The 21,479-nt window shown below is 41.2% G+C and overlaps 1 protein-coding gene across 8 annotated transcripts in view; it reads left to right on the forward strand.

Moving 5' to 3' along the window:
- Positions 1 to 21,479, forward strand: part of NAV2 (neuron navigator 2) — a 531,973-nt gene that overhangs the window by 455,141 nt on the left and 55,353 nt on the right. For all 8 annotated transcript variants that reach the window (XM_053388967.1, XM_053389004.1, XM_053389014.1 and 5 more), the window contains one exon: positions 19,956 to 20,094. In XM_053388967.1, coding sequence (XP_053244942.1) covers positions 19,956 to 20,094 — 139 coding nt within the window. The remainder of the gene's footprint in view (positions 1 to 19,955; positions 20,095 to 21,479) is intronic.

Here is a 21,479-nt window from a genome sequence, read left to right on the forward strand (position 1 = left end):
TCTGGAGCAGCTGTCCAAATTAAGGGTTGGTGGCACTGCTTTGCAGTGGTTTCAGACCTACTTGGATGTCATTTCCAAAGGAGTGATGCTTGTGGCATGCTCTTTAGCCCTGTGGAGCTATCAGTGTGGGGTTCTTCAGGGTTCAGTCTTATTCCACATGCTGTTTAACATCTACATGAAACTGCTGAATGGGGTCACCTGTAGTTTTGGAGTATAATGTCAGCAATATGCTGACACACAGCTCTACTTCTCCTTGACATCTGCAGGTGAGGCAGTGGATGTGCTGGGCCAGTGTTTTGCCTCGGTAATGGACTGGATAAGAGCCAATAAACTGAGGCTCAATCTGGATAAGACAGAGGCACTGTTAGTGGCCGGTTCCCTAGACGGGATGGATGGGAAGTGTCCTGCTCTTGATGGGGTTACACTCTCTCTGAAGTAGCGGGTATGCAGCTTTCGGGGACTTCTGGATTCATTACTGTCACTTGAGGCTCAAATGGCTGTGGCCATGCAGAGTGTCTTCTATCAGCTTTGGCTGGTGGTCCTGCTTGCACAGGGATAGCCTAACTTCAGTCATCAAATGTTCCCCTTCTCCCAAGCCTCTGGCTAATTAAACAATCTATGGCCTTTTAAACTGGGAGTGGGGTTATTGTTTTTGTTAATAACTATTTTATGCATTTTTGTGTTACTGCATTAAACCTCCCTGTGATCCTCGGATGAAGGGTGGTATAGAAACTTAATAAATATTTTTTTTAAAAAAATACATCTTTTTGAGGTGTTCCTTCACAAAGCTGCATATTTCAAACGGACCACATGTAAGTAAAGGAACCACATGCGAGTAACCACAATAAAATAAAACGAGCCTGAGAACAGCAGCAACTTAATCATGTCCCAGTAAGAAGCCTTCACCTATTACATATTAATAAAAGCTTTAGAGAAGGGACAAGATTTTAAAGACTTTTTCAAAAAGTGAGAGTTCCGTAAACTACACATGAAACAATCCAGTAACGAAAGCTAAAAACTGAACTCACTACACTTTTAACAGAATCCAGGCCGAAGCAAATACCGTAAGTTACTGAGGTCTGCCCAAAAAACTAAGAAAGATTAGGTCATACGTATTGCTTGGATTATGGGGCCACAACTAAAAAGCTTTTCTTTCGTGCCCATCTGTCTGATGGATTGAAAGCCATTGAAAGCCATTGAAAGTATGGCTGTGAGCAGAGACTTGAACTTGAGGGTGCAGGGAGTCCTTGAAATAACCTGGTTCCAAAGAATTATATTCAACTAAGTTTTACTCAGAGTAGACCCATTGAAATAAATGGGCCTAAATTAGTCATGTGCAGCTGGTACTGACTGATATTACATGATCTGGATACTTATTCCCACAAGCATCCTAACAGCTGTATTCTTTACTATGTGAAGTTTCTGAACCCTATTTAAAGGCAGACCCATTTGGAGCTTGTTACAGTAGTTTATTTTGGATGTAGCCAGGGTGTGATAGGAGGCAAAACCTGCTTTTTCTAGAAAGGGTTGCAAGTGGCAGCAGCGGAGGAAGCTGCTCGGGCACCTGGGGTGGCGCACCCAGGGGTGGGGCGAGCTGCCCAGAGGGGCAGGGTGCACCGCGGGGCCTCCAAAGTCTGCCTGCCTCTTCCACTCAGCTGCCCCACAGCTGGTGGGGAGGCAGCAGGCGGACTATTTGGGCAGCGCGGAGCCTGTGCGTGCCCAAGCCACAGCGTCTCTCCCAAGAGAGACATGTAGCTCAGGCGTGCTGCAGGCCCCACGGTGTGTGACACCCGACATTTTGTCACCACCCCCCAGTGGTGACACCTGGGGTGGTCCACACCCACCGCACCCCCTTCCTCTGCCCCAGCAAGTGGTAAACGAGAATGAGCTGGGAAAAGGCATGCCAATCACCTATTTTAAGATGAATTAAGCTGTATATATGGTGCTATGTCTAAAAACACCACATATGCTTTTAACTGTTTTCTTAATTTTCTTTATGTGCTTTATAGAAAAAAACCCTCAACAAATACATTTTTAAATAAATTTAATGATACTTAGTAGGGTCATGTTCTGAATTAGTCCAAGGGAATGATAAAGTCAAACTGGATAATTTGAAACAAGTTATGGCAGGAAGTATATATAACAAATTTAAAATAAATGTGTGTTAAGTCTCTCTCTTTCTCTCTGAGGAAGGATTTCCAACTTCATGTGGGTTCAATATGGACTCCAAACTCTGCACTTCAAGACAGGAAATAAAAGTATTAAGTTGACTGTGGTAATGTGTTGCTATCCCCTTTCAGTGCAGGCTGGATCCAGTTCCCATTAATTTATAAAGGAGCTGAACACATGCTTAGGCAGGAGGCTTAAACCCTAAACCAGTGATTCTTTGGCTTATTTGTCTGTAGTTTCATTACACTGGGCATGTATAACACAATGCAATGTGCTTTCTAACAGCTGCTCTTTAGGTAAATTAATACCTGGGGCCTCTTTACTTCTATCCACAATTTTAACTACTGGAACAGACCTTTAATGTAAAACTTATCTCACTGGATTGCTATTTGGATTTTTTTTTTAATTATAATTTTCAAACACACTTGTTATAAACCAAATCCTTATAAACTGAATCACAACTAATCTCACCCAGGTTATTAAGTAAAATAAATACATGTTCATTCTCCATTCACTGAATAAATGCAGCAAATTCATCTGACTTCAGAGGAGCTCAAGAAAATTAAAACTCATTGAAGCTCACAGGCTATGCTTTTGTTTGGGGACTTCATGGACTGGGACAAATCAGGCAGTGCAGTTATTTTTATTAAGCAAGATGCTGTTTTTCGTTTGCCTTGTCACTGGAAGGAGCCAATGAGTTTCCAGTTGTACGGACTGCACTACATTTAGAACATGCTATTGTTGGTACTGTGATTCAGTGTATATGGAATATGAGTGGACAGTTTTGACCAGTCTCAACTTTTTTTTTTGAATAATAATAATAATAAATCAAGATAAAAAAATTCTAGCTCTCAGGGGTTTGAGACTTTTCAGGCAGCATGCGTGTTATAATCCAGGATTTCAAAGTACATTCGTACCTTGGAAGTCGAACAGAATCCGTTCCGGAAGTCCGTTCGACTTCCAAAATGTTCGGAAACCAAAACATGGCTTCTGATTGGCTGCAGGAGCTTCCTGCAGCCAATCGGAAGCTGTGGGAGCCCCATCAGACGTTCAGGTTCCAAAGGACGTTCGCAAACTGGAACACTCACTTCTAGGTTTACGGCGTTCGGGAGCCAAAACGTACAAGTACCAAGGCGTTTGGGATCCAAGGTTCGACTGTACCTCTGTACATAAACTGATTAATATTTTGGAATTTCCTTAATGAAGTCCATCCTCAGCGTCTGTGGGGTCAGCTTTGAAGTAGCAGTGAAGAATGGTGGACCAAAGCTCCCCCCACCCACAGCCAGCACTCCTCCTTTCACAGATTTCTCTTGCATCTAGTTTGGTAGCTGGACAGAGAGGGAAGCAGATGTCATCCCTCAGCAAGCAGGAATTGGCCCTGGGCTTCATTTGCTAGCATGTCACTGTCAAAACATGGTTGTTGTTATTTTGTTTTTTGTTTTACTTTGCTGCCGGAGGTATACTGATCAGGCAACCAACGTACGCAGTGGCTGCCCAGTTTGTATAATCTGGGGACGAAAAAAATTCTAGTGTCACACATCAGAGGTTACACCAAACATTATTTTTCTTGTACAGAGAGATCAGTCTCGGTGGTAGAAGCTCCCTTGTATGAAGGAGCAGCTATTTCATTCAGTTCACAGTCTGCCTTTGATATCTACTCATCTAGCATCCACCCAGCTAAGACAGTCTCTAGCTCTGTCATTATACAAATATGTGGCGAGAGACTAGAGCGCTCCTGTCTTTTTATATTCATAGCTAATCTAGTTTAATGCGATAATGGTCCAGCTGCAGGAAGGAATTTCATTAACACTCTTTCTTTTCATCATAAAAACACAATCATCTGGTTTTTTAAAATTAGGCTTTTCTGAACGGCTGTGATTTTTTTTGTTTATTTAAAAATAGCAAATTGTCACATGCAACCTCTAAATAAGCAGTCTTTCATGTTGCCATAGTGACACAATAGCCACTAAACCATAGACTGAGGAAAGAAGCAAGTGCAGGCTTATATATTGAATTGGTTTTGCAGTTCTTTGTTTCCTGAAGTCGGTATTTTTATAACTCTTTGGAGAACATACAGTTTTAACCCATTAAAACAGTGAAAGTCTCTAGGATTCATTAGGTTGTATGTTTTACATCATGGCAAACTACATAGCCTGGAAACAATTAACCTTTTAGGTGTGATTTAAGTGCATGGCACACATTACACAGAGGTGAACTTGATAAGTGTATAATCAACTGGAAACGACAACTGCCACCGTGATACCATTTTTTATTATTATTATTATTATTATTATTATTATTATTATTATTATAATATTGCGGGGGTGTAGGGGAGCAGCCAGTGCCCCTGGGAATTGCTTTACATCATGATGCAGTGTCATTCCCATTGACACAATCTGGTTTTTTTAATTAGGAAGGCTACTATCAGCATTGCCAGTGCCAGCAAATTGTGTGTGTGTGTGTAAAAAATAACGAGAGAAAAAAACTGTCAGGCACCTCATCCACAGTGTCTCTCCAATAAGAATTCAAATGCAACCTTCCTCCTGAATTATTAGAATGCACCATTATTTGCCCAAATCTGCCAAATCCCCCCATCCTTTTTTGCAGGGGATGGGGAATTCTTGCTCCTGTGCTAGCAAGTAAGCTAATGACACTATTGAAACTTGTATTTGGCTCGGAAATATTAAGCTTGCAAGCTTGTACTGCATTCCTCAGATATGAGGTAATCATTACGACCCTCTGCATTATTGTACAGGTTTGATTTTAATCTAAATTTTCCCTTTTCAACTTAAACCACCCCACCCCCAAGGCCCTATTGACTTCCTTACCCCACTTATTTTCGGACAGCAGAAGGAAAGGGAGGGAGATCTGTCCCCCTTTCACACGTGACAAAACAGGTACCTGGGGGAAACTATGTTTTCCAGAGGCTGTTTGCACCTGTGGTATTAAATAACAGATGACAGAGGGGGGAGATGGCTTCTTTTCCTCCAGCTTGTTGCTTCTTGCCACTGCAAAGTAAGTGGAGTCAGAAGAAAGGTGGAAGAAGTTTGGAGAACTGGTCGATGGAGGGGGTAGAAGTTGCGAGGGTGGGCAAAAACACAATTCAGATCACTTGGGGAATAAACCAAGCTATTTCTCAGTCTTAGGAGAAATAGTTCTGAGCCAAGCAAACCTAGGAAAATAACTAGCCATCACTGCCTAAGTATGGAAATAAAAATTAGAATTGTGAAGTACTTTTCATGACCTGGGTTCTCTATTTTTTGTTTTCTAAAGGTTACGGGTTTTGATTTATTCTCCACCAATTTTCACTTGGAAACCAAATGTTACAAAAAAAGGATGCAAAGCACTCCAAAATCTGTGTATTAATAAGCTTGGCATACCTCAGGTGTATTCATCTCAGGTTCAAGGTATTGGTTAAGTCAGGCCTTGCAACCTGACAAGCCAAACAAAACTCACCAATTGCATATGGCAGCCACAGGGAGGTTTTCAAGCACCTCAACACCATAATTACAAGTCTGGTCGGCTGCAGTCAGGCTGCTGTGTCACAGGTGATTCAGGCCTGCTTTTGGCTATTTGTAAAAAGGAATTAATGGTAATTCTGATGAACAGCACAGTGTTCAACAATCCACACTTCAAATGCCTTAATTATGATTATGATAAAGAACTTTGTCATGAATGTGCTCACTTGACTTTCATCCCAGTGTCTCAGTTTTCAAAGAAAATTGTTAAATGTGTTGCAGTCAATAACAGAAGAGTTCAAATCAATACTCTCATGCAGTGGTCACACTTCCTCCGCTTATTGGGTGACCGTGAAAGAGATGTGTATTGAGTTCCTTCATGTAAGGAAGCATCCTCTACACCAGTCAGGACAATTCTAGAGAACTTCAATAGATGTACACACACAGGGCCCATTCTTATTACGGCCATACCTGTGGCTCGCGGGGTCTGTGGCCCGCAAAAGAACTGGCAAGTAGAATGAATGTCAAACTACCAAATTAAACCAGGGACCTCACTTGCGTGAGCCAATAATAATACGTATTCTGACTCGGATACTTCAGCCTGATGCTGTACTACCTTGTGGTTTTTCCAGTACGGTTTATATCGCTTACTCAAATTATAGCAATCAAGTATGCATTCTGTGTGCGTTGTGTCCATAAAAGGCCAGATGTATGGTATTGTGCAAGGCAACTGGGCAACATATCAGTTATGTTCTAACAAACGAAAATATTAAAGGAATTTAGTGTATTCAAATGCAAGTGTTTGTACAGTGATTTCAGTGTTTGAGAGGGCCAGTTATGATTGTATTGTTTGCCCTTCACAGAAGTTCCAAGAAGGCAAGAATCTCTGCTTTCGAGACCTTTTCTTCAAAATCCAAAATAATGTTTCTCTACAGCTTTTTCTCTACGGAGAAAAAAAGAAACGTTACATTGGGCACAACCTGATAAAATCCACTGGAAATGTTGAGAAGTGTATCAGACCTGTTTTAAATCAGACTAGGTTAGGATTATGTGGTCTGGTTTGTTTGTTCTCTGCAGACTGAGGTCTGCTAGCTGTGATCAGATTGTGCTGCCCACATGAGGGTAACAGAGTTACTGTATCTGATCTGAAGGCTTTGCACAACCTTGTCTGCCTCTTGAAAGCCAGACGTGTCGAAACTCTTCCGCAGCTGACCTAGTCAGCTCGGTCTCATTCTCCCCCAGCATTTCAGAGGTTAATTTCACAGAGGGATCAGATTACTTTCTAGGGCCGTTTATAGTGTTCACCTTCTAGCTAGCTTGCTTCTTTCCCAGCCTCGTGCGGAGCCACTGTGTGTGCTGTTGAGAGAAGCAGCCTTGTTTTCTCCTGTGTGTCACCGGGCATCCCAAGATCGTAAACTCTTTTTTTTTCACCCCTTCCTGCTGGAGTGTTTTGATGGCAGCCAAATGAAGGTGTCAACCTGTAAAATAAATCTGGCCCCTTTCTCTAGAGTTCTTCATGGGCAGCAAAGTGGAGAAATGCTTTGGCCTAGGGACCTGGCAAGGTAGGAATATTCTTCTTCTTTTTTGCACTTCGAATAAGGATGGTCTTCATGTGGTGGCTAAAGGGAGAGTAGCAAAGGAGGAATGTTGAGATTTTTATTTGAGTAGGTGACTGAATCTTTGCAGCACTGGCGTAAGAATTCTCCTTGCTGAAATGCCGTAAGCTACGGCACCGAATTGAAGTTGGAACAATGAATGAAATCTGACTTTTATTACTTTGATTTTCAATGTAATAAACACATTTTAGGGGGTGGATGTGTGCAGTTGACAGATGGCAACCTTGGGGTCCTTAGGAAGAATGGCAGTATATAAATGAAAAAAATAATCTAAATACACAATTAAAATTGCTCTCTACTGTGGAAGTAGAGAGTGAGAATGTTTTTTAAAAATGCTTTTCTTGTGCAACTTACTACAATTATATTCACTTATTAGTCAAAACATCTAACAATAAGGATATTTGGAACGTAGTCAGGTTTTTAAAACATCTCCCCCCCCCCATGTATGTGTGTGTAACAACAGAGTTATTGTTCAGTGACTGTAAATTGGGACTAGTTTCAAACCCACATTGCTGTGTGGTCTGTAGCAAGTATTGCGTACAAAAACGGGAACAGTAACTATCTCAGAGGGATTGTTGCGATGGCAAACACAGCAAAGACTTCTCAAGTCAAAGAATAATGTTCCAGCAATTCCAGACTTCTTTTGCTTGATGTTCCAAGTGCTTTCCCTTCCCTATCCTGCAGGTGGAGACTTTGAAGTCTCTCTGCCCATGCTCCTGTTCCCTGGGATAAAAACCTGCGGTCTCCTCTACAGTTTGCTTTGTCTACCTGGCTGAAATCTGCTCAGATTCTCCAGTTTCCCATAGCAAATACAACCACATTGTGTCCCAGTTGCTTGAAACTGGACTTGTGATGATTTTAGGCTGCTAGGCACATCAGTCTTGTATCCATACTGGTATCCCCTATATGAGGACAGGCCACCAGGAAAACCTGACATTGTAAAATTAGCAATGTACCTTATTCCTGTATGTAAATCTAGATGGAAATGTGCCCTAGTGGAGACCGGCTATTGTGGCATGTTTGTTTGTTACATTTCTATTCTCCCTTTCCTCCCAAAGAAGCCAGGGAGGCAGACCACAAAACATTCCGAAAAGCTTTTAAAATTGTTGTATACTTGGAATCCCTAAGTATGTTCCTTTTATTCTTGCTTGCTTTTATTTGCTTGTGAACCACCTTGGCATTCTCAAAATGAAAGGCAGTATCTAAATTCTGTTATTAAAAATGATGGTAATGATGATGACACCTCCTGTTGTTAGGCGGCTTTCTGCTGGACTCTGTGCCTGACTTGTACCCAATCTACAGGTGAAGCACATTGCCTTTTGTTTTGCTTGTTGCTGTTTTGAGTGCAAGAGTCGAGTTACCGTTCAGTGGGAGCAGGTCTTGTAAATTTGATGCAAGAAAGACACCATCCCAACATATGATAGACCAGTTAAACTGCATTGTTTCATTCATAGTAGACTCTTGGCCACATATGCAAACTTGTGCTAAACCAGACTCAGATGAATATATCAACTAGTTTAAGTTTCCAGGTGGTCAGAAAACATCATACAGGTGCCACATTATACCAATTCCACATTTGTAAGAACTCAATTGTTTACTGTGGCAGCACTACACACTGGAACTCCCTGCCTATTGAGATCAAGCAAGCACCTTCACTGTACTCCCTTTGCTAAAATCATTCGTGTTTAGACAAGCCTACCCAGATGTTTAGAAAGTTAAGGTAATTTTAATCCATTTTTGTATTTAAACTTTTGTACATCTTAAAGTTAGGGACGTGGGTGGCGCTGTGGGTAAAACCTCAGCGCCTAGGGCTTGCCGATCGCATGGTCGGCGGTTCGAATCCCCGCGGCGGAGTGAGCTCCCGTCTTTCGGTCCCAGCTCCTGCCCACCTAGCAGTTCGAAAGCACCCCTAAGTGCAAGTAGATAAATAGGTACCGCTTTATAGCGGGAAGGTAAACGGCATTTCCGTGTGCTGCGCTGGTGCTGGCTCGCCAGGGCAGCTTCGTCACGCTGGCCACGTGACCCGGAAGTGTCTCCGGACAGCGCTGGCCCCCGGCCTCTTAAGTGAGATGGGCGCACAACCCTAGAGTCGGACACGACTGGCCCGTACGGGCAGGGGTACCTTTACCTTTACCTTTTTACATCTTAAAGTATTATTGTGGTTTCCCCACCCCACTTGATTTTCTTCTTTTGCCTCTTTGAGGTTTTTTACATAAGTGGTACAGAAATGTTATTAAATGAATAAATAACCTGGGTGGCCCAGCCGGTGGTGGACAACGTGAGCAGCCATGCTACAAAAATCTGGAGCAGTGTCCCCTACCTGTTAATTCCCTCTCTCATCTTGATGTAACTCTTACCTTGCTTGATGGACAGTCACTGAGTTTCTGCATACTGCTTCAGGGTATACTCAGATAGGCCTAACTGACTGAGACCAATTTGATCGCAATTCCAGAAACTGTCTGCAAATATGTATGGGATTTGGATCCCAGCTGCTGCCCACTAGCAGCTTCATAATGACTCCTGGCTCTCACTCTGTCACAGCTGCGACACTTCAGTCTTCCATATAAATTATGTGTGTATTTGGTGTTGGTCTCTATGTGGCTGTTAACAAACTGGGTGGTACTGTATAATGCAGGTTCAGTGCATTTTAAAAGAAAACTCTGCAATAAGTGCAGGAGGCAGTGGCAGGCATCTGCTATATACTGGCTACACATCTAGGAACAGCTGGGCGGGGGAATTGTGCAGCAGTCCCTTTCCCAAACCAAACATTTGCTTCCAAGCAACCCCAGGAGAATGATTTCAGCTGTGTGTTTGCATTGCTTTGGGTGTGCTTGTTATCATGTAGAGAAATGTGTGAGACAGTCACTACTTTGATATAGCCAGCAAAAAGCTCTGAAATCAGGTGGCAGTTGTTAGTTCTTGTACAGTTGTTTGTTTGGAGATTTTTTTTTAAAGAACAACAAGCAACATCAAGACAAAATAAGAAGTAATGTAAAGTAATTATTAACAGATGATGATGATGCTATGATTAACATTTTTTTCCTCTTCAAAAGTAGGTAGCCATAAACTTAAGATCCATTGGCAACTTGATAGTTTTCTGTATACTTCATCATGATATTGCAGTTTTATAGAATTTAGAATCATAGAGTTGGAAGGGATCCCAAGGGCCATTCAACCCAGCCCCCTGCAATGAGGAATCTCAGCTAGAGCATCCATGACAGATGGCCATCCAACCTCTGGTTAAAAACCTCCAAGGAAGGAGAGTCCACCACCTCTCGTGGGAGCCTGTTCCACTGCTGAACAGCTCTTACTGTCAGAAAGTTTTTCCAAATGTTTAGTCAGAATCTCCTTTCTTGCAGCTTGAAGCCATTGGGAGTCCTACCCTCAAGAGCAGGAGAAAACAAGCATGCTCCCTCCTCCATGTAAAAGTCCTTTAGATTTTTGAAGATAGCTATCATATCTTTCTTCACAGAAAGGTAGCCGTGTTGGTCTGCCATAGTCAAAACAAAAATTTTTTTTTCCTTCCAGTAGCACCTTAAAGACCAACTAAGTTAGTTCTTGGTATGAGCTTTCGTGTGCATGCACACTTCTTCAGATACACTACACTTCAGATACACTAAAAAAAATTTTTTTTGTTATATCTTTCTTCAGTCTCTCTTTTTCCAGGCTAAACATACCCAGCTCCTTCAAGCGCTCCTCCTAAGGCTTAGTTTCCAGACCCTTGATCATCTTGGTGGCCCTCCTGCACACGTTCCAGCTTGTCAACATCTTTCTGAAATTGTGGTGCCCAGATTTGGACACAGTATTCCGAGTGTGGTCTAAGGCAGAATAGAGTGGTACTATTATTTCCCTTGATCTGGACACTATACTTCTATTGATGCAGCCTAGAATAGCATTAGCTTTTTTTTGCTGCTGCATCACATTTTTTACTCATGTTCAGCTTGTGGTCCACCAAGACCCCTAGATTCTTTTCACATGTACTGCTGGTGAGCCAGGTGTCTCCCATCTTATATTTGTGCATCTGGTTCTTCCTGACTAAGTGCAGACCCTTACATTTGTCCCTATTGAAGTTCATTTTGTTAGCTTGTGCCCAGTTCTCCAATCTGTTAATGTCATTTTGAATTCTGCTTGTCTTCTGCAGCCTTAGCTACCCCCCCCCCCCCAGTTTGGTGTCACTTGCAAATTTGATGAGCATTCCCTCAATTCCTTTATCCAAGTCATTTGTAAAGATGTTAAGCAACAATGGACCGAGGACAGAACCCTGCAGCATCCCACTTGTCACTTTTTCCAGGATGACGAGGAACCATTAATGAGTACTCTTGGGGTTTGGTCAGTCAACCAGCTACAAATCCACCTAACAGTTACCTCATTCAACCCACATTTTGCCAGCTTCCTCACCAGAATATCATGGTGGACAAGTTTGTAATTCCATCAAAAAAGAGATTGGTCTGGCATGACTTATTTTTGAGAAACTCATGCTGGGTCTTTGTAATCACAGCATCCTTTTCTAAATGCTCACAGACCGACTGTTGAATGATCTCTTCTAGGACCTTTCCTGGTATCAATGTCAAACTCACCTGGGTCTTCCCCCCCCCCCCTTTTGAAGATGGGGACAGCATTTGCCCATCTCCAGTCTGTAGGGACTTCACCTGTTCTCCAAGAATTCTCAAAGATAATTATCAAAGGCTCTGAAATAACATGCACAAGCTCCTTTAGTACCCTTGGATGCAGCTCATCAGGCCCTGAAGATTTGAATGCATTTAAAGTAGCTAGGTATTTCCTTACTACCTCTTTTCCTATCTTGGGCTGATGTAGCCTATTTTACATAATCTGAGGAAAGCTTCTGATAAACGTAGCTGCATATGTCCCTGATCTGTATATGAAACAAAATAATTCCACACTATATTTACATCAAATATTTGTTTTTAAATCATGTTGCGATCATGGAAATCACTGCTGGCTATGTCCACGCACCTTCCATTTCATCATTTCTACATCCATGTTAAAAAAAGAAGAAGTCATGAGTGGAGTGTGTGTGTGTGATCCAACTTTTACTATTCTTTGTTTTATGAGTTATTGCAAACTACTTTGAAAAATTTTGAACTGAAGCATGGTGCAGAAATGACTTCAATAATTAATAGGCTTCTCTTTTGATTTATATTAAACCAGCAGAAATCCAGCCTATCAAACATCTTGGCAGGGCTTTATTACAGTGAGGGAAGCTCAGGAATTCTGAGATATTCTGGCATTTTTTCACATTGTAACGTAAGCGCTGATATAGTTCTGCAGTCTTTCTCTTTTCTTCATAAAATGCTCTTTTTGGTGATTTCTTCCATTCCTAACAACTCCCAGCTCTTGTGTTTTTATCTCTGAAATATTTTCTCTCTGGGATGTTGCTTAGGTTATAGGTAGGCTGGAAGCCTACAGCTGCCTCCCCCACTATTGTTAAGAAGTAATTGTGCACTTGAGCCCAGAGTTATAAATGATGCCTTAAGGCAAATCTGGTACCCTTTCTCTGTGTGGGGGGAAGAACTGAATATGGAAATAAGATATTAAAGGTCTGCTATGAGGAGAAGCGTCATTGGAGGCTTGTTGGAATGGAAATAGGGTATAGCCTGATAAAACACTTCACTATGCCATTTATTTTAAGCAGACAATTGAGGATGTCATCCTTTGTCTCCTAGGAGGCTGTGGGCCAGTGTATAAATTAATAAGTTTTGTGTGCTCTTTTACTTAGTTATTTTATTTTAATGTTGGAGTCATCATTCATGACACATTAGAAGCATAGGGCTGGTTCGAGATGGTCTGTTCCATGGATGGAAAGTCCTCTTCCATTTACACAGAGATCCAGGAGAGGAAGCACATTTGAGAAAGGGAACAGGAATCAATCTTTGCCAAGTCCCCTTTCAGCCCGTATGCACTGCCTCTCAGCAACCACCTCAGGGTAGGGTGGGAACTGCAAACATTATGGATATACGTGTGTGTGTGTGTGTGTGTGTGTGTACACACCACTTAATTCTAAAAATATAAGCATGTTGCATATCATATGATAAACTAAAATAGCAATAAAACAAGACCTTTAAAACAGTAGACATAATACATCTATCACAATAATTGACAATACATATATTAACTAAAAAATAAGTGACTAAAAGCCACCACTGCAGTGATTTTGCATGGCAAAAATGAACATGAGAACTGGACCTCATATAAGGGGGAGGGAGGTGATTTTGGGAAGAGAAAATCTAAAAAGGCCAGGCCACTGAAAAGAATGTGCAGTCCCCTGCTGTATATAGTATAAAATGGGAGCAGTCTTGGCAGTAATAAACTGAGCTATTTATGTCCCATACTTCTGTACAACTTTAAAATTGTTCAGTCTGTAGCAGCAAGACTTTCAGTTGACTGTGATGCTCAGCACTTTCTGCCCTGAGATTTAGGAATACACCAGATGTACATAGTCTTGAACCAGCTGAATCGTAAGCACTTTTAAATCTCAACAATTTCAGTGAGACCCTTTGTCATAAGAGAATCAGCAGTGAATCTTTGATGTTCATTCCAGTCAGGAGACTCACACAAATATTTAGAATTAAAACATGAATTCAACACAGCTACCCATGAGAGTAATATGTCTGAATAAAATCTTTGCATAGTGTTCTGATCTCTTTTCTGTAGGTTAGTGTTAATCCTACCTTTGGGTTTGACACTTTACTACTTCCTGATTTATCTCCTGTCCCTTAAGGCATTTCGGAAAGCTTTGTGTTGAATGATTCCCAGAAAACAAGTTCCACTAGTTACGAATTATTCTCCAAGCATAAGTGCAAGCTGAAGAGAAAAAGCTTATCCTATTACACTGAGTTTTCATTTTCAATTTGAGAAATATCCCAATCTCTCTAAAAACGCACTTCTATTATTCTCTACTGTGATCTTTGGATAGTGGAGTTTATAACTTAAATCAGCTGATAGTAATGTTGGTGGTTAACAGCATAGTGAAGATTGAAAAGAGCAGAAGAGAGAGGAGGGGCAGTGTATTTAAGAACCAATAAATGAGCTGTGATAAGGGAGACAGAGAGCCTGTTTCCCCTCAGCATTTTCAGTTCTTGAGCAATGCCTTCGCCTAAAAAAAAATCTTATCATTGCCAAATCTTCTTTTAACATGTATTTTAATTTCTTTGAAGTATTCTGTTATGCTGGTAGTTGCTTAGTGAATTCTTAATCAAATCTGTACACTGTTGGTCTTGGAATAATATCAGTATTAGATTTTAGTAGCAAAAAAGGTTACACAATTCAGTACAGAAGCACCATTAACCCAGCTGAAACTAACCTTAGGCTGATGCTGCATGTGAAAACTCATGCCACAATCAACTTAAGTATCTTTTTCATCACATGCTTAGGAAGACTGATAAAGCAGTAGGCATGAAAGTATTTAGACTGAAAACCATATGGATGCTGCAGACTCTGAATGCAACATTCTCTCCCCCCACTCCTCCCAGTGTGTTCCTCTGCATACCTGATAGTGTGTATAGGAGAGGAACTGGTGCTGACTCACATGTCAGCAAGATGAGAATGGGCAGAGCTGTCTGAATGGGCCTGGGACAACTGAAACAGCAGAGCCACTGTATCCACACACACCCTGTCAATCAGGAAAGAAAAGGGTGCATGTGCCCATTTTTGTTGCATCAAATCAAGGGTTCTTGCAGATTAGGAACCGATGATTGGGGGAATCCTACCCCAACCCTGCCCCAAAATGACTCACTTTGGGGTTTCTTGCTATATTCTGCCAGTGGGAAGGCTGCTTATGGCTAGCTTGGGCAGAGGTTGTACCTACACTGCAGCAAATCCCCAACCCCCCTGCTAACTGAGAGAAGCCCCTCACCCTTTTTTGAACACCCTTGTGAAGTGTTCCCTCAGCCTCCTCTTTTCTCCCCTCTCCTTGGGAGTGCTCTGGCCAGCCACAGCTGCCTCCCCTGGTCTCTGAGCTGCCCCCCTGCCCCAAAGAGAGGTGCCCCCTCCCACTGCCCCACAGGGGCCTGGGAAGCACCCCCTGGCCAGCACCAGAGACGCCATTCGCCTGGGGAGCTTGTAGCCAGGGCTGCGGCAATAACCAGTTGTGCAAGCCTTTGGGAGGCAGAGATGCTAGAGGGCATCAGAGGAGGGAGGAAAGGAAAGAGGGACAGAGACCAGTGTTGCCCATTACACCCCTGACCATCATCAGCGTGTGGATAAGAGAAAAAAATCATGATTACAGTGGTACCTCGGGTTACATACACTTCAGGTTACATACACTTCAGGTTACAGACTCTGCTAACCCAGAAATAGTACCTCGGGTTAAGAACTTTGCTTCAGGATGAGAACAGAAATCCTTTCCAACAACCCTGTCATGTTCACATTTTGCCTTCTATTTATGGACATTTCCATTTGAGTTGGCTTTGATAATCATATTAACTACACACACACACACACACACACACACACACCCCAAGCTCTCCATGAGTGTGTGTTTGTGTATTCATTCTGTGCAACTGTTTTGGAGCTGAAATCTTGCCATCATTTATTCTTCAGACTGATGATTCAACATTTTGATATAAACCCCATGTAGTCATTGTTATCGTTCCTAGAATTCCTTGTGCCGTGATGTCAGCATCTGATGGGTGTCCCAAAGAAAAACAATGGAAACAGCTATTCTCACTTTGTTTTATAGTACAGTTTAAGACGCTTTGTGGTTTTTCTTTTCTCAGAAGAATTTCTCTTTTAGGCTGTGATGTCTTGTATCTGTCATTGAACAAATTAATAGCTAATGTTTTAGGAAGAATCACCAAGTTTCCAGTTGAAATGTTGCATGCCCATGTAGTGTAAAATAGCCTTCTTTTGGTACTAATGGGAGAGTTCCATATTAAACTTGGACTATTAATATCTGACTTGGTTGGTGATACACGTGTAAATATGTCACACCTTTCTCCAGGTCAGTAAACATCCAAAAAGCACCTGTATATTACTCTTATTCCTCTTGCTTGAAATAGAAGAGACATGGAGGATTTCTGTTTGTGGGAGAATAAATACACTTTCATGTTCCCAGTAGACAAGCCATGCAAACAAACGAAAGGTAGTAATTATGCATCCTGGTAAAATGATGATGGACTGTACCATATTAAAGTTACCTTTTTCAGTTGTGTGTACACATGTGGTTTTGGTACTTGCAGAGCTTTGAATAGTTTGTCTATTGGGAATCAGGTTTGTTTCTTCCACCAACTGGTATTTAAAAGGATCCGATTTGTTATATTCCTTTTCTGAAGAGGCTGGATTCCTGCGGTTGGCTGCAGTGAGCATGCAAAATCTAGCAAAGTTTGTAAATAGTCAATTTGGCATGGGAGGAATATGATAGTATGAGCAGAATACAGTGGTGCACTTGCCAACACTACACAAGAACCTTTAACTGAGGTCAGATTTTCAGTTGAGCGTTACTTCTGAGCATGTCACCAAAAATATGCAATTTGCATATGGTACTTTTTTATGGCAAATGCGATGGACTTCAACCATTGCGTATGCGACATTGCCCTATGTATAGCCAATGAAGAGCTACTCTTTGTTGTAAATTGAAACTTGGGAAAAGTAAAAGCTAATGGCTCAGAGCCTCAGAGAAGCTACCACCTCTACAGATTTAAGTTTTCTGGTTGTAGTGTTTACAGTGTTGAGTTTGACTGGGGAATCCTACTTTCAAAACCTCACTGACTGGATAGCTTTTGGAAATCACAGTTTTTCAGGTACACCTAACTTACAGGATTTCAGTGACGATAAATGACTCAACCTACTATTGAAAGAAGTATGGGCTTGAGACTTGATTAATACACAAATGTAAAGAATCAGTTATGATGTTGGAGACCCAAATAATTCTAAGTGTCTTAGAGGTAAGGCAGGCAGAAGACTAACTTGGCTAAAGGCTTCTGGTTAACCATGTACTAGCCAGTGATAGTGCTTTTAACCTTTAATTGCTATACTAATCTGCATGTTTAAACATGTTTTTTATCCTTCTGGTAATGTTCTTTCCATTTTTTGTGGCTGCGTGTTGTGTACTAGGAATCTGGCAGCGAAATGTTTGTTAAGGACCAGTTGAGATTGTTTTTGGGGGGCTCCCAAAGTTCACAGGAAACTAGTATTTTGGCTGAAACAGAACAGATTCTTGGTTAATATTTGAGGTCTTAAAGAGTTTTGGTTAAGATTTGGATATTTAGACAAATCCCCCCTCCCTTCTGGGATTGAGCCCGTGCTATTTGTCAGAATCCTTCATTCTTCACTTGGCACCTGCAATTTTTATTTAATTGTAGGCCGGAGTAGGGAAGATTTGTGTTCTTAAACAAGTTCAGTCCTATATGAGGACTTACCTCAGTCATCTTATGAGGCTTCATTTCTTCTCTTTCAAATTGTAATGTCTTACCGGTCTGATTGAATTTCAGCTTTATTTTCAGTTTTAAAATGGCTTTCCACAACAGGAAGGAAAATGACTATGTCTCTCAGCACTCAAATAATTTTCCAGCATTGAAAGTAGATTTCATTTGATTGATCAAGTGACTAAAAGGAAATAAGACAGGGTCTCAAGATATGGCTGAGTGGACTTTTGTTGGCATCAGAAGTTATTGATTGCCCCAGCTAAATTACGAAGATCTTATCATTGTTCACTGAGCATAGAATGCTGTAATTAGGAGGGCTGTTACATTTCCCTTCCTTTCCATTTGCGTTTGAATGCAACCACTGAGAAACCGAAGCATGGGCAAAATTTTAAAACAATATGTGTAATGAAGTGGTATAAAATTGGTATAAAACTACATTCTGGAGTTGGCTTCTACTGAGGAAAAGAGTGCTTGCATGCATTCTTAGATCTAGCAAACATTTTGCTATCCATAATTTTCATGAGCTTGCTCTTCTATTGGTTAGATTATATTCTGTTTGCAGTTCATTAGGAAGACTATGTTTGCTGGAAGGAAAGGAATATTAATGGTGTAATAACACAGAAATATTATGAAGCAACTACTGTGTACTATGTTTATACCTTTCTCCAGTTCTGCAGCAGCTAATATATTAATTGGCTGTTATCTAAGTAAAAAGTAAAGAGCACTGCCAGTTCTTTCACCATGATTAAGAACGTGAACCATGGAAGTAGAGTCCTTTTCCTGCAGTCTTTTCCCCCCTTGCATGCAGAATTCACTGATGGTTTTAACTATGGTTAGTTGTTAATCTCTCTCCCTCTCCAAATTGTGTATCTGTGTCTGTTCAGGAGATAGTGATCCTATTATTTATTGCTGACTGACACAGTTTAGCTCAATGCAAGGTTAATAACAAAAATAAACACGGTTGAGGCTAATCAGGGGCCCAGTTTTTGCATTCACTGTGAACCAGAACTGAAATAACATGTTGGAAGAGTGGCTAAAGCAAACTGGAAGGTAGGGGGGGGCATTTTTGTGAGAGCAATGAGGAGTCTGCAAGACAGCAGCTCATGCCCCATTTCCAGAACCAGACCTTAGTCTGGCACGACTTCCATTGAAATTGGTGAAACTTAACCCCAGGGGGATGAATTTAGAGTGTGCCTATCCCAGCTGTCCTTTATGCGATATGTCCCAAAACATATTGCAAACAGCTGGGCCACTGCCTAATAATTCTCTAGGGCCTTCTCTGAAGACTTTTTAAATATTATATTCCTGTTTACAAATCTCTCCACTAGTAGTTCATATTTAAATCAGTTCACGTGTTATCAGTTACAACTTTTGCATATGTGCTTTCATTCTGTGTTGCATTCCATGCTCGGAGGATTTAAAAAACACACTATTGTCTCTTGCTTGAAGAGGCAAGTCTTACATAGTAAGTCTTTGTTTTTGCGCATGGTGTAACTTTAGAAACTGAATCCAGCTGGCAGCTCCTGAATGAATTTCTGCTTCATCTCCGCCTTCCCCCCACCAACCCCAACTGAGTTTAGAAGTGATACTGCATATCTAGCTCTTGAGAGGTTGATGAAAGGGCATATCATCCTGTCAGGTACACTTAATAAGAGCACCCTGTGGCTTGCACAGAGAGGCCTTCTGTATGAGATCACATTTGTCTTTGAACCGGTAAAGATTTGCTTCATGTGTTACTCTTTCCAGAAGCTCTTCCTGAGGGCTATATAGGCCGTGGCCTCACACAGAGTCAGGCCATTGGTCCACCGCAGTTGAGTGGTCAGGAGCAAGCCCATAGCTCTTTGCCCCTTCTGTAACTTGTAACCAATAATCGTCTGCCTCACAGGATTCCCAACAGACAAACCACTGTAAATCACTCTGAAAAATGATAAAATAACTGGTAGGTAATAGAAGTAAGTCTATGCCAGAACATTGTAGAGAAATACCAAGCTCCAAGTGGTTCATTTCACTTAAGCAAAAATCCAGAATGAAGTTCATTGCCCACCTTCCTCCAAATTGCCATCTTTTCTCTCACTTTCTGCGTAAAAGTCTGCTAGCATGATTTTGTGTTGTGTAAAAGTAAGAAAGCTACAACAGCAATAATGTCAGCACTTAGGGAAGTTGCCTGAATTAACATTTGATTCTGTTTGAAACTGTTTCTAGAGGCCTAAATCAATAATTGCTGTGAGACAATTTTAAAGCTCACTTATGTGTCAGCTGGCTTCTTGGTGTAGCTGTGGCTATTGTTTGTTTGAGTTATGAAGTTTTTGTGGCTTTTTTCCTCCCCTCAGCTGGGATGACAGCAGTTCTGTCAGCAGTGGGATCAGTGACACCATAGATAACCTCAGCACCGATGACATTAACACAAGCTCCTCCATCAGCTCCTATGCCAACACACCTGCATCCTCTCGTAAGAATATAGATTCCCAGGTAAGGTTTCCTTTCTATAGCAGACATGTTTTAATAGTGTTGGAGGTATTCATTACCTTCAGTGCCTCATGAGCCTGTGTATATTGTTGCTTTACCTAAAGAGAATTAAGGACTTATTTCTTTTGAAGCCTCTGGATTTCAAGGCTGCCGTCCTAAAGAGTATACCCCATTCCATACAGTGGGACCTGCTTCTAAGAAAACATAGATCGCTTTCCAGATTCTGATGTTTCCTGACTGCTCCTAGAGATCAGAGCAGAGACACAACCAGGCTAGAATAATGAATTGTTGATGCCCCTATATGTTTTGGTGATTGTCATGTGCTTTTTAAAATAGATACAATATTTTATATGTTTGCTTATTTTATATGTTGCCCATGTTGCGCTACAGTAGGTGGCTTTCAGTAATATTTGGTATGCAGATTCTTCCTTTCTCTGAATGATCTTACATTGGTCTGGATGAATGAAAGAATTGCCTTAAACTGTGTGGTCAAGAGAGTATTGATTGTTGACCAAACATATGGGGGGGGCGGAGTAATACTAGACCATTCTGCCTACCTCTGCCCCCCAAACCCATGTGTTATCTACACATATACAACTGAACTGCCAAAGGTCCATATTCAAGATTAGAAACTTTTCTTTTCATGGAGACTTCACTCATACATACCAAGTGTGAAATATACACAGACATCCTTTTCTCACGTTGTCACAAACGGAGGTTACATACAAGGCCAACTATTTTTAAATAAAAACACACTTCACCTATTGCAGTCTGTCTCAAGGCAGTGTCCCAGCACTGAGAGTTGAAAGACACAGCAACCTTTGTCTGTGCTGAGGATCGGTGGCTTTTCAGCTTCCATAGAAATGTAACAATTAGGTGCTGAACTTGAAAAAAGAGTAAGACCACACACATCTAACAAATAGTTCTTTTTCTTTCTTTGACACTGAAACTGTATAATCTACTATTAATTATGGAATAGATTTTTAATTTAGTTCAAATAAAAGTGTAAAGATGATTACACTTTCAGCGGAAATGTAAACGTGTCTACTTAATGAAATGCACTATTATTTTCCAAGGTTGCATGTTGTTACTAGCTATCCAGTCTTTTGGCAGCTTTTCACAAGAAATTTATATTTAATGTCTGTAGGTGGCATTCTGGGAGCTTCCAGTGTTCCTAGCCAACAGATCCAAAAACAGTAAAGAATTTTGCATCAGTATGCAATTTGGAAGTTTTCTGTCCCCAAGATAAGCTGTAAGAATTTGCATTCTCTTTTGCTTTCCAAAGTGGATACAACCTGATTACATCTAAAACTTCTTTGAAGAATGCAATAATTTAGGGGTTTTCACAAGTCAAAGGCAATTTGTCCATGCTTTCTAACAGTTGCTGT

Source organism: Podarcis raffonei, chromosome 1 (assembly GCF_027172205.1).
Source record: "Podarcis raffonei isolate rPodRaf1 chromosome 1, rPodRaf1.pri, whole genome shotgun sequence".
Taxonomy (NCBI): domain Eukaryota; kingdom Metazoa; phylum Chordata; class Lepidosauria; order Squamata; family Lacertidae; genus Podarcis; species Podarcis raffonei.